Source organism: Rhipicephalus microplus, chromosome 1, assembly GCF_043290135.1.
Source record: "Rhipicephalus microplus isolate Deutch F79 chromosome 1, USDA_Rmic, whole genome shotgun sequence".
Lineage (NCBI taxonomy): Eukaryota > Metazoa > Arthropoda > Arachnida > Ixodida > Ixodidae > Rhipicephalus > Rhipicephalus microplus.
Genome location: NC_134700.1, coordinates 82,115,961 through 82,130,214, shown reverse-complemented (window position 1 = coordinate 82,130,214; position 14,254 = coordinate 82,115,961). Strand labels below are relative to the sequence as shown.

The following is a 14,254-nucleotide window of genomic DNA, read 5'->3' as shown; positions in this document are numbered from 1 at the left end:
ATTTTTGTATATGGATCCAGTACAGTTGCACACAATTCCTGCTGTGCTCGGACAAAGCTTTTTATACGCTAAAAGGTTAAATTCTGGTGTAGACTCACTCAGGCGCTTCCTGAAGTATTCGTGTCTTGTCATCCGTCGTCTTCACCTGTACGTACTCAATGTAGCCGTTCCATCTAAGATCCTGAGAGATAATGACTCCCATATACATACACTTGTTTACTACCGCTAGAGGCTGATCATAAAAAGAGTAACAAAATTTTAATGCATACTCTTTGCGACTACTTATCATTGCCACGGTTATCGTTTTGTTGAAGGGCATTTGCCATACAGCGCACCATGCTTGAATCAGGTACAAGGACTTTTTTAGTAAAAGCTGATCGCTGGGTGTACTAACTTCTAGATATATAGCACAGTCATCAACAAAGAGCCTTGTTTTAATGGGAATTCTCTGAATGACATAATTCATGTACACGAGAAGAGGGAACTAATAAAGAACTTCCGTGGGATGCATGAAAGTTCTCAAACTGCGCGCGAAGAGTGCATTGAGAATGGACACGACTTGACGTCTACGTGAAAGATGGGCTTCTATCCAAGCTAGCAGTGTGGTGTTCTTCAGTATTGCCTTCAGCTTCCAGAACAATTTTCGATGAAAAACTAGGTTGAGTGCCCTTTCAAAGTCTTGAAGTATAATAATAATGTCAACGTGATTATTTCTCTCTGGAGCCGCTGCTATGTCACGACTAGAGCTGTGCGCCATTGCCGCCACCTGGTTTCCTCGCGCCGCTTGGCGCCGCCGCCGAAATATCCAAGGCGGGTACGTCGCCACGCCATAAAGGCGGCGCGGCGCCGGTACGCCACAATTCGTTGATTTTTTTTATCAAGACGACGCGATGAATGCGCTCACCTCACACGGTTAAGTCGCACAATGCCGTATAATACTAAAGGCTCGGGCCACACTGGTCGTCCCCGCTTTTACCAAAACGACTCAAGTCAACGAGTGTTTTCCCATCACAGTGTCCTTGGTGATCGGCAAGCGCACTGCTGATGCTGATTGAGAAGGCCACAGTTTCAGCTGAAATTTCACAACACGAAACCCAGAGTGGAATCTGGAGCGAGTGTGTACGCGAGTAGAAGTTGTTGTTGGGCTAGTTGGTAGATCATTGAAAAACATTAACTTTAGCGCGCGCACACACACACACACACACACACACACACACGCGCGCGCGCGCGCGCAGTGCTGTGCTGTGCTGTGTTGTGCGTGTTTGATGCCTGGGTGGGTGTGTGCGCGTGAATTTGTCGTGTCTTTGCACTCAAATGATGTTCTGAAATGCCTACGTGGGGCAGGCGAAGCAGATTGAGCGGTGTTTCGATCACCATGGCTTGGAATCGAAAACCCAGCCTCATAAAAACACATGACGACGACAAAGCCAGGCGTGAGGGGTTGTCTTATTTGTTTGCTTATGTATGTGTTTTACGAACGCTGGGTCTCTTTAGATTTCAAGGTATGCACGAACAGGCTAGACACCAGACCGTGCAACCACAATATATTGATGGAAAGTAGAAGCTTCGTGTTTGCTTTGGGTGGATTTCATTCTTGGCATTCGCGGCGCTTGTTCACCGAGAATGAAACAAAATAACATGAACTTATTTTTCTTGCGCCGCTCCCCGACAAACACATACACGCACGCCTGCGAACACTGTAGGCCGGGTGAAGCTGCTGCGTGCAGAATCAAACTGAAACTGAGAACACCCGTAGGCAGTTCGCTAACTAACGGAATTCGACCCTAACTGTGTGCTTCCCATCATTCCCACCATAGTTGAATGACCGCGCCTCTCGAGTCTTCAAGATATAGTACGAATTCGTGTGACCTTCAGCAAACGACAGGAACAAAAAAATAAAAAATAACCGCCGAAGCAGTTTGTACAAATAGTTAACCAGCGAAAGTTGAAACATGTGGTCCTCGTGTTCAGCAGTGTGTTGAACCCGATGCTGTACTGAAGCTTTTCGCAATCATTGGTTGCATGTTCGTACTTCTTAATGAGATTAAACACACGTTTCGCTTGGTCTATTCCAATGTTTATTTCACGTGCTTCACATTGTGCCCCATACAATCACGGTCATAGAAGAGTGTCATTAGTCGTTAAATGATTTTGGATTGCGTTATTCGCATTGATTGTTCTCGAACCACAGGTGATGAGGAGGTGTTGAGAGTTTTATATTTATTTATTGTAGTAAACGCTATCTTTCACATATCACGCTATCTTCTAAAAGACATTGTTCTCTCTACTGCTTCAATATGAGTCTTTGATCACTTGCATAGGCAGATATATATATATATATATATATATATATATATATATATATATTGATAGACACTTTCTAATAATTACGTCCTTCATACCATCTTTTATTTGCTTGGTCACCAACTGTGGCATAAAGAAATTGGATGTGCTGGACATGATCCACGTTCTTGCTGAAAGTCAGATAAATACACGAGACGAGTTCGGTTATAACGACTTCCCGTCACTTCAGCGCCCGGTCACTTGTTGCTGCATGCCGACGCTCTTTTTTTGAACCTTATTTTTCAGTACTGACTATGTGCCTGCTAGTCAAGGAAAAATGTATTCACAACTGATTGTAACGTAGCTAGGACGATATCGACTGCATAAGAAACTGAGGCACAGACATTGTTGGGTCCAATCTGCCCCTGCCCGATGCGGCAGCGCATGCTCCCTTCCCTAGCAGAAAGCTCGGAAGGCGCTTCTTTATATTGAATACTTCCATCCGTGAGATGGCGGTTTTCATAGCCCTTATCAAATTCCAGCCAAAAAAGGGCAAGGGGCAGCGCAGGAAAGTGAAGGCAGCTTCCAGCGTCCTACTCCGGAGCCACGGAACACCACCGGTGCGCTGCACAGACCGAAACGGAATCTAGTAATGGTGAGCTTTGCTCAAGGAGGCAGTTCATACTTTTATGGCATTGGTAAATTTCTTTCAATTTTTCGCAATTACATTTACTCTTTGCTTTCTTCTCCTCCCTCTATAGTACAACCCCCCCCCCCTTCCGTGCCACGCCGCCGCCGCTGGTGAAAACATCGTAGCACTTCGTACCACTTTCTTATATTCGGTGTGCACTTTCTTCACAGTTCTTTCATAATATCTTTCTACGTCGCATATAACACCAGTGTATTTTTTGTGTGTGCACCAGTAGGTAGTGGGTCCAACACTTTCGGAAACAAAATTCCGCTACCGATCATAGCACATTAAAATAAATTCACAGGTCTCTGCCTGAAGTGAAAAGATATTGTTAGCGTTTGAGGTTCAGTGTTTACGATAGTCGGTTACAACCTAAGACAAAATGCAAACTTCGCTCACAGTCGTCGTTGTCCCCCCCAGAGGTAATCTACATGGATACGCCGTTCAGTCACATTTATCATTCCTGTGGCGTCAATTACCTTCAGAATATATTGCCAGTGGGTGTTTCAGGTAGGTGGGTGTATAAAAAGACTTGGTAGTGGCCGACTCTTGCTCAAAAGATTTGAACTTCCTGGCGAATTTCGGCTAAGATTCCGACACCACTTCTCGAGGTGGCGCACTACTTAAAGTAGCAATGGGTAATAGTTACATTAGGAGTGAAATTTTACGTACTCTTATAAGGGACACCACTTAGCACCACCATTCCCTAGGATAGAATGACCGGCGTATCACAGTTATGCAGCTAAAACTTGTATTTTTTTTAAAGTTAGGAAAGCGTGCAGCAAGTCAAGAAAAAGTTAAGCCGGCAGCACGTTGTTAAAAGCAGCTCACCTCCTGTAGTCGGTGCCTCGCACCAGAAGTGCTGCTCGCACTAACGCTCTATTACTCCCAATGGTGCCCGGATTCCAGCGCCACTTCGTGTCGTGAGGAGGTTTCGACCATTGAACATACCGCCACCAAAGGGCGTCAGATTCCTCAGCGCGTAGGCGCGTGCGTGTGCGCTGTACTAACGCGTTGTGTGGTGCTGTGAGTTTGCCGCATCTGTACATAGTCCGACACAAAATGGTGGTGCTAGTGGATTGGCCACCCCCCTGTGCAAAGGAACGCTAGCAAAGAGGAACCTTACAACACCACAATACAGATACTCTAATAAGGAAATTTTTAGGCTCGTCTGATGGGTATTGTTACAGTTGTAAAAGCTTCGAACTCAACATCCTCTCTTTCATGATTGAGTATCTGGCTAACACCGCTATGACTCAGACAATCTCTTGTTTTTTTTACAGATCCAGCTTGCAAAAAGGGTAGGCGCACGCGGTTCTGCGGCGTTGGCACCTGCAGTTCTAACGTAAGCACATTTTAACATTGGAGTTCGCAGCGCTTTCCATTAGAGTGGGGACGAAGCGATGAATTCTCACCACAACCCCTCCCCCCGCCCCCCCTCCATAGTTTGAAGAAGAAGCTTCGTAGTGGATAAAATAGCAATCATGAGGGAATGACGTAGTTCTCACAGGAGTCTGCTTTTGGTCTCCAGCTCCCTGGGGGTAGAACTGGGAAGTATACACTTCCTGGAAGTAGTTTTGCTTGGTTACCAATATTGTAAAAACAACACATGGCCATAATGTTCGACAATAAAGAATGAAGTGACACATGTGGCAAGGTAAGTACAAGGGACAGATTAGGCGCACGAGCCAGGTTATTAGTGGAAACATTTGCACCTTCTTTTCCCATCTGCGACCTCGTGCACACACATATGCTTCGCAGGGTATCGCAGGGTATCGCTGTGACAGGAAACGTCAATTTCACGTCGTAAACGCAAAACATCAATGATGGGTTAAAAATGCAGTGTTATGCTAGGCTTACTTGCACAAGGGAAGGCCGTGGGCGTCGGCAGAAAGTGCCGAAGAAGTATTTGCACCTTCGGCCTCTCTGTCACAGAGCTAATTCCACGTGAAGCCAGCTGGACAAAATGCCGGCGGGCGTCGCAGAGCTATTTCTTTTTTGTAGAGACGGCTGATATGAGTGACGCCAGCGCCTACGGGGAGGTCACCACTCGGAGTGCGTTAAGGCGTCGACAAAATAGCACTTCTATTTCAAACGCGCTCAGTGAGATAGATGCTCGGAAACGACGCGTCAAATGAAATACTGCGGAGGTCACCGCCATGATGCACTACTGCTCTTTATCAAGAACGCTGTGAGAGGAATGTGGTAGATATAAGGGGGCGCATTTTAAGCACTACCAATTATCTGACATTTGAGCTGCGAATGGCGTGCCTGGCATGTCTTGTGGTGGATCCAGAGGTCATTGCTGCAACTCCTGTTTATGGAGCTTTATTTCTTCATCTTCTGATGGTGCGTATTTTTTCAACGTCATTTCCGTGAGAAAAATACGTCTCCGAAGTCTTGGTGAACCTCGGAATAAAATAACTCCGTGTTAGACGAACTTTCGAAGCCCGTCCAAAGTGTGGCAGCTTGGGCTAGTTGGTACGACATGACGATAGTTATAGCGCGAGAAGAGAACGACGACAAAGAGACAAGAAGGACATGAACGACACGAACGCCCTTGTCCTTCGTGTCCTTCTTGTCTCTTTGACGACGTTCTGCACTCATGTCCTTCTTGTCTCTTTGTCGTCGTTCTGTTCTCGCGCAAAAACTATTCTCCCGTCGAAAGTTCAAATGTACTTTATGTAAAATTACCGAATGCAATGTTCCCTTTTCAAGGGTATTCACGAGTTCTCGTAGAAAGTGTATATTATAAATTGTTCTCGAGTACATTGTTAATACAACTTCATTTTTTTACATGGAGGCATCGGTGATAAAGAGAGAATGGATGTTTAAGCTTTTCATTTCGAACGACGGCGTGGTTGCAGGACTGCCGATGCCTGTTCGGCTTCACCGGTGACAGATGTGACGTCTATCCAGGAAGGTGCTGGCTTATGCACTGCTTCCTCCGGGACTGCTACAGCTCTCTAGGGGCCCGCCTGCGCTGCGTCTGTGACCGGACCCTCTATGGTGCCAGGGTGCTCTGTGAGTCGCGGTGCTCCCAGTTGTTTAACTGCGTACTTCTAACTACGAGCGTCGCTCGCTTCAACCTTATTCCGCGTTCCAACTGAACATATTATCAAACTTTTCATACCTCAGATTACCTGTTCGCATATTTTAAGGAAGAAAGCATGAAAGTATTTCATTATCGACCATGATTTAAGAGAATGATTGGTTCATGGAAGCCTGCGTGAAGTTGTCAGCATATCTATATCTATATAAATAAATATATATATATATATATATATATATATATATATATATATATATATATATATATATATATGCAGTCGTCATGCCGTTGTAAGGTAGGTATGATTGAACAGTATTTAAGTGTTTGCTACTGTAGTTTTGCAGAGTTCAGTTCATACTTGAAAAACAGACTGAAGAGAAAACAAAGCAGCCATTTGATGAGAACAGAACTTGTGAAAATTTTACTTTGCATCTATATGCCAATATTCTGTCTTTATTATGGGTCGCACGTTGAAAAACTCGTACACATCAAATAATAACCCAAAACAAACTTGGAATAAGAATTCAAGGGCTTATTACCAAGAGAGCTGTTATTACCAAGAAGCTTATTAAAAAGATAGCTGTTTTTGAGTCCATAAAAAAGACTCGGCGTATCCCGCTCCCTATTGAGATTGGTTTTACCCGAAGCATTCGGGGAGCGATTGTATATGCCGTAATATTTAGGTTCTGAAATAAGTGTTACGAGGGGGATCGATGCGTTTTTTTAAGTGTACTTCTCGCTCTGTGTGCGTTCCTGTAGCTTCGAGCTGTTTTCTCACGAAATAAAAATCAGCAAATGTTCAGCAGTTGTGTTTCACCACCTTATTCTTTTAGGCTTACCATTTCGAATCAAGCCACAAAGTTCATATGGGTTCGTTTTTTTCTTCAAAATGAAACCGTTACCAGCAATAACGACGCCGCAAATACGATTTGCCACCCGCAGTTACGAAGACTAGGCAAACTCGTGTACTACGCATCATTGTCATGGTCGCTGAACAATTGCAGCGCCACAGTCTCCTCTCTTTTTTTACTACTCTACTTTTTTTAGGAAACTCTATAGATATCGATGAGGTGCAGGCACATCAACGTGTCTTACTTCCGTGTATATTATTTTGCTTAACAGTAAAAGGTGTATGCAAGCCTGTTTCTTTATCACAGCCGGGTATCAAGACAGTGGGACTTTCCTCCTGGGAGTGCACTCTGCGGAGAATATAGAACTGAAAAAGCAATAAGATTATATATAGATATCATCATAGAGATATCACTTATATCTTGAACGCATGGTTTTTACGAACCAACTATCAGTTCTGTCTTTGTAAGAAAACGCTTATGCGATTCACATTGTCGTGACGTGCACGTGGATGCGGTGAGGCCACACCACTTGCATTATTTATTTATTTATTTATTTATTTATTTATTTATTTATTTACAGGTACTTCAAGCCTATACTTACACCCTAGCATGAGGGACAACAACAACAAAATATAGAAAGTTGTGCACAGTCACACAACATAATCAGACGCACATATTCTGACAGCTGTTGGCTCTTAGCCAGCAGTGTTATCGCATAAAAACAATGAACATACGCAGCGACAGTCAACAAATAATTCACTCGGGCACTGCCAAGACGCCATAATAATACAACATTCAAAACTAAAGTACACAAAAAAAAGATTGAACTTCTTTTTCAATATCTTCGAATTGCAAAGCACTTATTGGTAAAGAGTTCCAGTCGGCAATGGTCCTGGGGAAAAACTATGCTTGAAAGCACTAGATGCAGCAAAAATAGGCGCCAATGAATATTGATGGCTATGTCTTGTTTTCCTACAAGATGGACGCTTCCCACAGTTGGGCAAACTTATTGTAACTTTACCGGAAAGAACTTTGTGTAGAAACGTTAACCGAATAATTTTCCTGAGAAATTGCAATGTTTGGATGTCATTAAGTTGCATATTTGTGTTGGTGAATCATGTCTTTTATATTCGGTAAAAATTAATCTGACCACCTTTTGTCGAACTTTTTCAAGCAAGGCAATGTGTTTTTTACATTGAAAGTCCAAAACAACCGAGCCGTATTCAAGCTTTGATCTAATACAAACGTTGTATGCCAATATTTTGGTCTCCTTCATGGAGGATTTGTGTTTCCTTTTAGAAAACCACAATTTCCTTATTGCAGCCGTGCATATGCTTGCAATGTGATCAGATCATGGAAGTGTTTCGTTAGAGTGACCCTTAAATACTTGTATTTTTCTACTTCATTGAGTGGGTAATTGCGGAGACAATAACTGTAAAGGCTGAGAGCTTACTTTGTCGTGATCCTCAGGAGAACAATTTTTTCACTGTTCAGTTCTATTCCCCAATTTTGCTATCATTTTTTTATACTTGTAAGAGATTGCTGAACTAACATGTCGTCATTTACAAAACATATTTCTTCAGAAACAACACAATCGTCTGCGAATATTCGCATAGCAATGCCCTAATGTACATCAACTGTATTATTAACAAAAAATAACAATATTAAGAGGCCTGATACACTACCTTGAGGCTCACTGGAAGAAACACGTAGAGAAGAAGAACAACCCCTGGCCTAAACAAAGTGACTTCGGTTTTTTAAATACGCATAAATCCACCGAACAACGCCCTAAGGAAACTCGAGCTTTAACTAAAGTTTTCCACAAGGCACCTTGTCAAAGGCCTTACTAAAATCTAAAAAAAAAGCACATCAGTTGGCCGAGATATATCTAGGACACATGCGAATTCATGCACTGCAGACACAAGCTGCGTTACTGTAGACATATTTTTCGGAAACCATGTTGATATGACGACAAAATATTTTCTGATAAAAGTGTGTTAGCATATCTGGTAACAATATGCTCTAACAATTTACAGCAGCTAATAGTGGTAGAAATGGGACGGTAGTTTGACAAGGAATGGCGGTTGCCTTTTTTTGTTTTTTGAAAATTGTCACAACATGAGCTGTACGCCAATCAGCCGGCATCTCACCACATTTGAGTGATGCATTAAAAACGGCAGTTAGGTATCAGTTTTTTTTTCTGCGTAGTGACGTAGAAATGACTTACCGATGCCGTCAGGCGCTGACGGTTTCTCAAGATTAACGTTATGTAACATTTCCAGAACACCATCACTAGTTATGAAAAAATCATCTGGGAATATAGGTATCGGGTAGCGCAGGTAATAATTCTTTGATTCCTATGAAAGTATTTATCAAACTAACCAGTGGTTACTGCCGGAGCATTTATCAAGACTTGCTCAACTAGTACTTTAGAAACGTTTTCTTTTGTTTGTTTAAGGTAGCATCGAAGTTCATCTGCATCCCACTTGATGAACTCCGGTAGTGTGTCATTAAAAATTCATGCCTAGCATTACTAACACTCTCTAACAATTTTCTTTGAGTTCGGAAAAATACTGCGTACTTGTCTGGCGTTTTTTTCAAACATTTTTAATTTCCTTTGGTCTGTATATTTACTTGGTTTATCTATGGATTATCGAAATGCTTTCGTCTTCTCTTGAATGGCAAAAAGTTTCCTGTGCGAAAGTCCACAATACTACGGAACCGTTGCCAAGCACTATAACATCGCTAACAGATGTGGTGAGATACGTTTTTTAATAATCAATTACTGCAACATCATGCGCTCGATTGAAATCGCTTACTACCACTGGCGCTGTCGCAGATTTACGTTGACCACACTTATCCCAAACAAAGTGCAATATTGTATGATCAGTACCAATTGGCAGATTCCACGTACAGTGGGAATCGATGATATGTGAAGCAGGAATGAAAATGTGCATATGTCAGAAGAAAATCAGCACAACGTTACGAGGTGTAAATCATGTCGTACATGACTTCCATGTCATGGTTGTCATGTTTCGATGTGACGTTTGCCTTCGTCATCTATTAACCTCACGTAATACCAAATTTAGTATATGTGGAGCAAGCGAAATGGCAGCGAGCACGCTATGAGCATGGTATGTTGTCATGTTCTTACATGGCACGCGTGTCAGAACTACCATGTTTGTACCAGTCATATTTTGTCATCGATTGACGTCGTCTTACACCAAATCTGGTATATGTAGAGCTAGCAGAATTGTCGCAGGTGAATCATGAAGGGCCCAATGTACTAATATGTAGCGTTGGCGCGCGCGGACGCTAGGAAAAGCGAAGCTACGTTAGCAAAACGCAAGCACTTACCAGGCGCGGCCAGCGTCCGTCGACGCGGCATGACGGCAACCGGCGCGAAACGCGACATGCTGCCTTTTGCACCGATGACATAAAGTAACGTTACTCTATGCCGATGCGTTACCCAGACAACACTGCGTGTCTCTCTTTTCGTGACGGAGGGACGCCATACGCGCTGAAACGCGCATGCGTTAATGCAACGCAGCGTGGCGCGCGCCTGCGAATACATGCCAGGACCGGCGCCTGGTGTGGCAAATCCGACGAGCAAGCACACCGCTTCATGTCGAAATGTATTGGCGCCTTACCTGTGGCATGTAGTCATGTTTTCGCATGACACACATCTCATGATTATGTTTTTACCAGTCACATACCTTTGTAATTCATTGGCGTCACGTAATACGAAATTTGGCATATGTGAAGCTAGCGAAGCAGCCGCAAGCGCATCATCAGCGTGGCATGTTGTCATGTTTTTACATGACATGCATGTCGTGATTATTTTGTTTGGATATGTCATTTACTTATGTCGTCCGTTCGCGTCGCGTAATACCGAGTTCGGTATATGTGAAGCTAGCGAAATGGCCGTGAGCGCATCATAAGCGTTGGATGTAGTCATGTTGTTACATGACAAGCATCTCATGATTATCATTTTTGCACCAGTCGCATACCTTGGTCATTCATTCACGTACCGTAACACCAAATTTGGTGTATGTGACGCCACCGAAACGGCCGCAAGTGCATCATAAGCGTGGCATGTAGTCATGTTGTTACTGACACGCATGCCATGATTTTCATGTTAGGGTCTGTCGCTTGTGTTCGCCATGCAATCATGTCATACCATACCAGTTTTACAACGTGCCTTGTGAACGAAACCACCGCAAGAGCTGCAGAACCATAAAATGTAAATCATGACATTCATGACATTCATATCATGGTTTTCATGCTATGACTGGTCAATATACTCTTCATAGAGTCATGTTATGCCATACCAAGTTTGGTATTGATAGCATTATTGAAACGGCAAGGAGAGCTAAAAGTTGTAGGCGGCTAGATAGATAGATAGATAGATAGATAGATAGATAGATAGATAGATAGATAGATAGATAGATAGATAGATAGATAGATAGATAGATAGATAGATAGATAGATAGATAGATAGATACGCTCAAAGTCACCGAAGTTCGCTAAGAAATGCTTCGCATTTAAAATTGTTTACACCGTTTACTCTTTCTTCCACGTCGGCGCCTGCCCGACAGCACAGGCAGCAGACAAAAGGTTGTGGGGTTCGCATAAACATGACTGGGGTCGGACGGGTTAACGGGTTGTCCAAGCAGTTGCATTCTGAACTAAAGTTCGCTTTACCTAGCCCAGCGTGTATAGAGTGCCTTTGGCTGTCTCCCTCGACAGACGGTCTATGGCAATATGTAGAAAGCACGTGGTCGGAGGTTTGTGACTCACTCCATCTTTACGGTCATTGGTTTTGCTAACGCCTCACACATATAAGAGAGTGGTGTTTTCGTTGTGGTGTGGATTCACGGGCTGCGCGCTGAATTTTTCGGCGAGCGTTGCTGCGCTTCCAGAAAAGAGGTTTGAATACAAGCTGTTCTCGGTTTGTTTCATTTTCATTTTTTAAATGCGCACGCTGCTACTTGTACGTGTGCCTATAAACTGTGGAATTATTGGCCGACTGAACAAATTTCGAGAGGGGGGGAACTTCTGGGCCCCCTTCTTGCCTACGACAGCTGCCACTTAGAATGCTAAAAAAACCGTAGCAGTCAACGTCGCAGTGGTTGAAAGCTCCAGTGATCATGACGATGGGCCATGCGTTCAGAGCGTCTCCTGATGTTGCGCCGTAGCGTACCAGTGAATCAATTGATTGATATTTAATGTTTAACGTCCCATAAACACCACATAATATTGACAGACGCCATAGTGAAGGGCTCCGGAAATCTTGACCACCTGGGGTTCTTTTACCAGTGAATCAAACGGAACATATAGCGCCAGTCGCACCAAAGCTGTAGGTAGGGTCATTATCATCATCAGCTTGAGTACGCTCACTGCAGGGCGAAGGCCTGTCTCATGATCAGCCAATCAGTGAGGTGTTGTACTATCTGCTGCCACGTTATACCTGCGAATCTTATAATCTCATTAGTTCACCTAACTTTGTGTTTCCCATTCGTGCGTTTGCTTTCACCGAGAATCGAGTGAGTTACCCTTAATGGCGAATGGTTATTCTGCCTATCTGATACGTGCTCGGCTCAAGTCCATTTTTTCTTCTTTATTTCAAGTATGATATCCTTTATCCCCGTTTGTTCCCTGACCCACCCTGCTCTCTTCTTGTCTCTTAAGGTTACACCTACGATTTTCCTTTGCATCGCTCGCTGCATCATCCAGAATTTAAGCTGGACCCTCTTTGTAAGCCTCCAGGTTTTCCTTCATAGGTAAGTACCGGTAAGATGCAGCTGTTATATTTCCTCTTGAGGGTTAGTGGCAGATTACCATTCATGATTTGAGAATGCGTACCGAATGTGATTCACCCCATCTTTATTCTTTTAGTTATTTTACTCTGATGATTCAGCTCTATGGTTACTATAAGTCCTAACTAGACCTAATTCTTTACAACTTCCAACGTCTCTGCATCTGTCGCAAAGTGCTGTTTTCACCCGCAGGGGTGCCTGCGCAAGAGGCGTTTGGTGTGTAGCGACATCACGGACACGAGCTAACGGGAGAGTTTTGACTCCCTCCCACGCCTAGCGATGCGTGGCTTTGCCGTGTCCGGGGAAAAGGGGATCCTTGGGGTGTAGCTGACGCTGGGTGATTGGACCTTTAAGGCTTCCTGGCAGAGGCAACACACCCCTTTGGCCCCGGCTTCAGGTAGACAGCACCCCTGGGCTGACCCACTCAGGGGAAATCGGCAGTCGCCTTTTCCTATCCTTCTCTTCTTACATCTTCCTCTTGATCTCTCACTTTTTATCCGTCCTGTCTTCTACTCTCTTCTGTTTACTTAACTTCCTGGCTGCTAGGGTTAACCCTGTGCAAATAGCCTACCTTGGTCTAGACGCATTGGGTTATAGTAGCATTGTACGGCTGGCGTCTGCAGGTTTTAGCATCCGCAAACTTGTAGCATCCTCTTGTTGGTCTCCGTGGTGGGTGGCCGCCAACGCTTCTGAAGAAAATTAAACGGGCATGCATAGAGCTTTTCCCTTATTAAGTGATCGTACAGCCTTAAAGTGCGTACGCACTGAAGACTTAGGCCTTTTCAATCGATCAAATGAAAACTTCCCCCATTTTCATGTTATACATAGTGAGATAAGTGGCAAGCAAGCCAGAACCGTATCCCCCTTTGTAGTAGCCAGGTGTCTTACAGAAACTCTTGGGGCAGGATACAAATTTACCAAGATGGCCAGCGGAGAAATCCTTCTCGAAGTTCGAGAAAAAGAACAGTTTGAGAAGCTACACAAGCTTTCAACTTTTGGTGACACTACAATCACTATAACACCACACAGATCAATGAACACAACTCGTGGAGATGTATCTGATGCCAATTTGGCTGGCATGACCGAAGCAGAACTTCTGGAGGGGTGGAGAAGTCAGAATGGGACCAATGTACAAAGTATCATCATCAGGAGAGACAAGAAGCAAACATCAACGAAACACCTAATACTCACGTTTGTTTCCAGTAAACTGCCGGAATCCATTCAAACAGGGTACACGAAGACCTCTCTCAGGCCATACATACCAAACCCGCGTCACTGCTTCCAATGACAGAGGTATGGCCATGGCTCCAAAAGCTGTCGTGGCCGCCAGACATGTGCACAATGTGGACACTTAGGCCACGTGTCTGAAAACTGCAAACAACCGCCCCACTGTGTGAACTGTGAAGGAAACCATGCCGCTTATTCATTTTCCTGCGCACACTGGGAAAAAGAAAAGGAGATAATAACATTGAAGGTAAAAGATTACATTTCTTTTAGGAAGCAAGAAAAAGGGTCTCGCCATTCTATGGCCCAACATATGCTGATGCGGCGCGTCAGG

At 43.9% G+C, this 14,254-nt stretch overlaps 1 protein-coding gene across 1 annotated transcript in view; it reads left to right on the top strand.

The window, feature by feature from the left end:
* The first annotated feature begins 4,262 nt into the window (after positions 1–4,262).
* LOC142768405 (uncharacterized) overlaps positions 4,263–14,254 on the top strand; it is a 59,169-nt gene continuing 49,177 nt past the window's right edge. The window contains exons 1-2 of the mRNA XM_075870376.1: positions 4,263–4,319; positions 5,842–5,998. Of these exons, the coding sequence (XP_075726491.1) occupies positions 5,908–5,998 (91 nt within the window). The 5' untranslated portion in view covers positions 4,263–4,319; positions 5,842–5,907. The remainder of the gene's footprint in view (positions 4,320–5,841; positions 5,999–14,254) is intronic.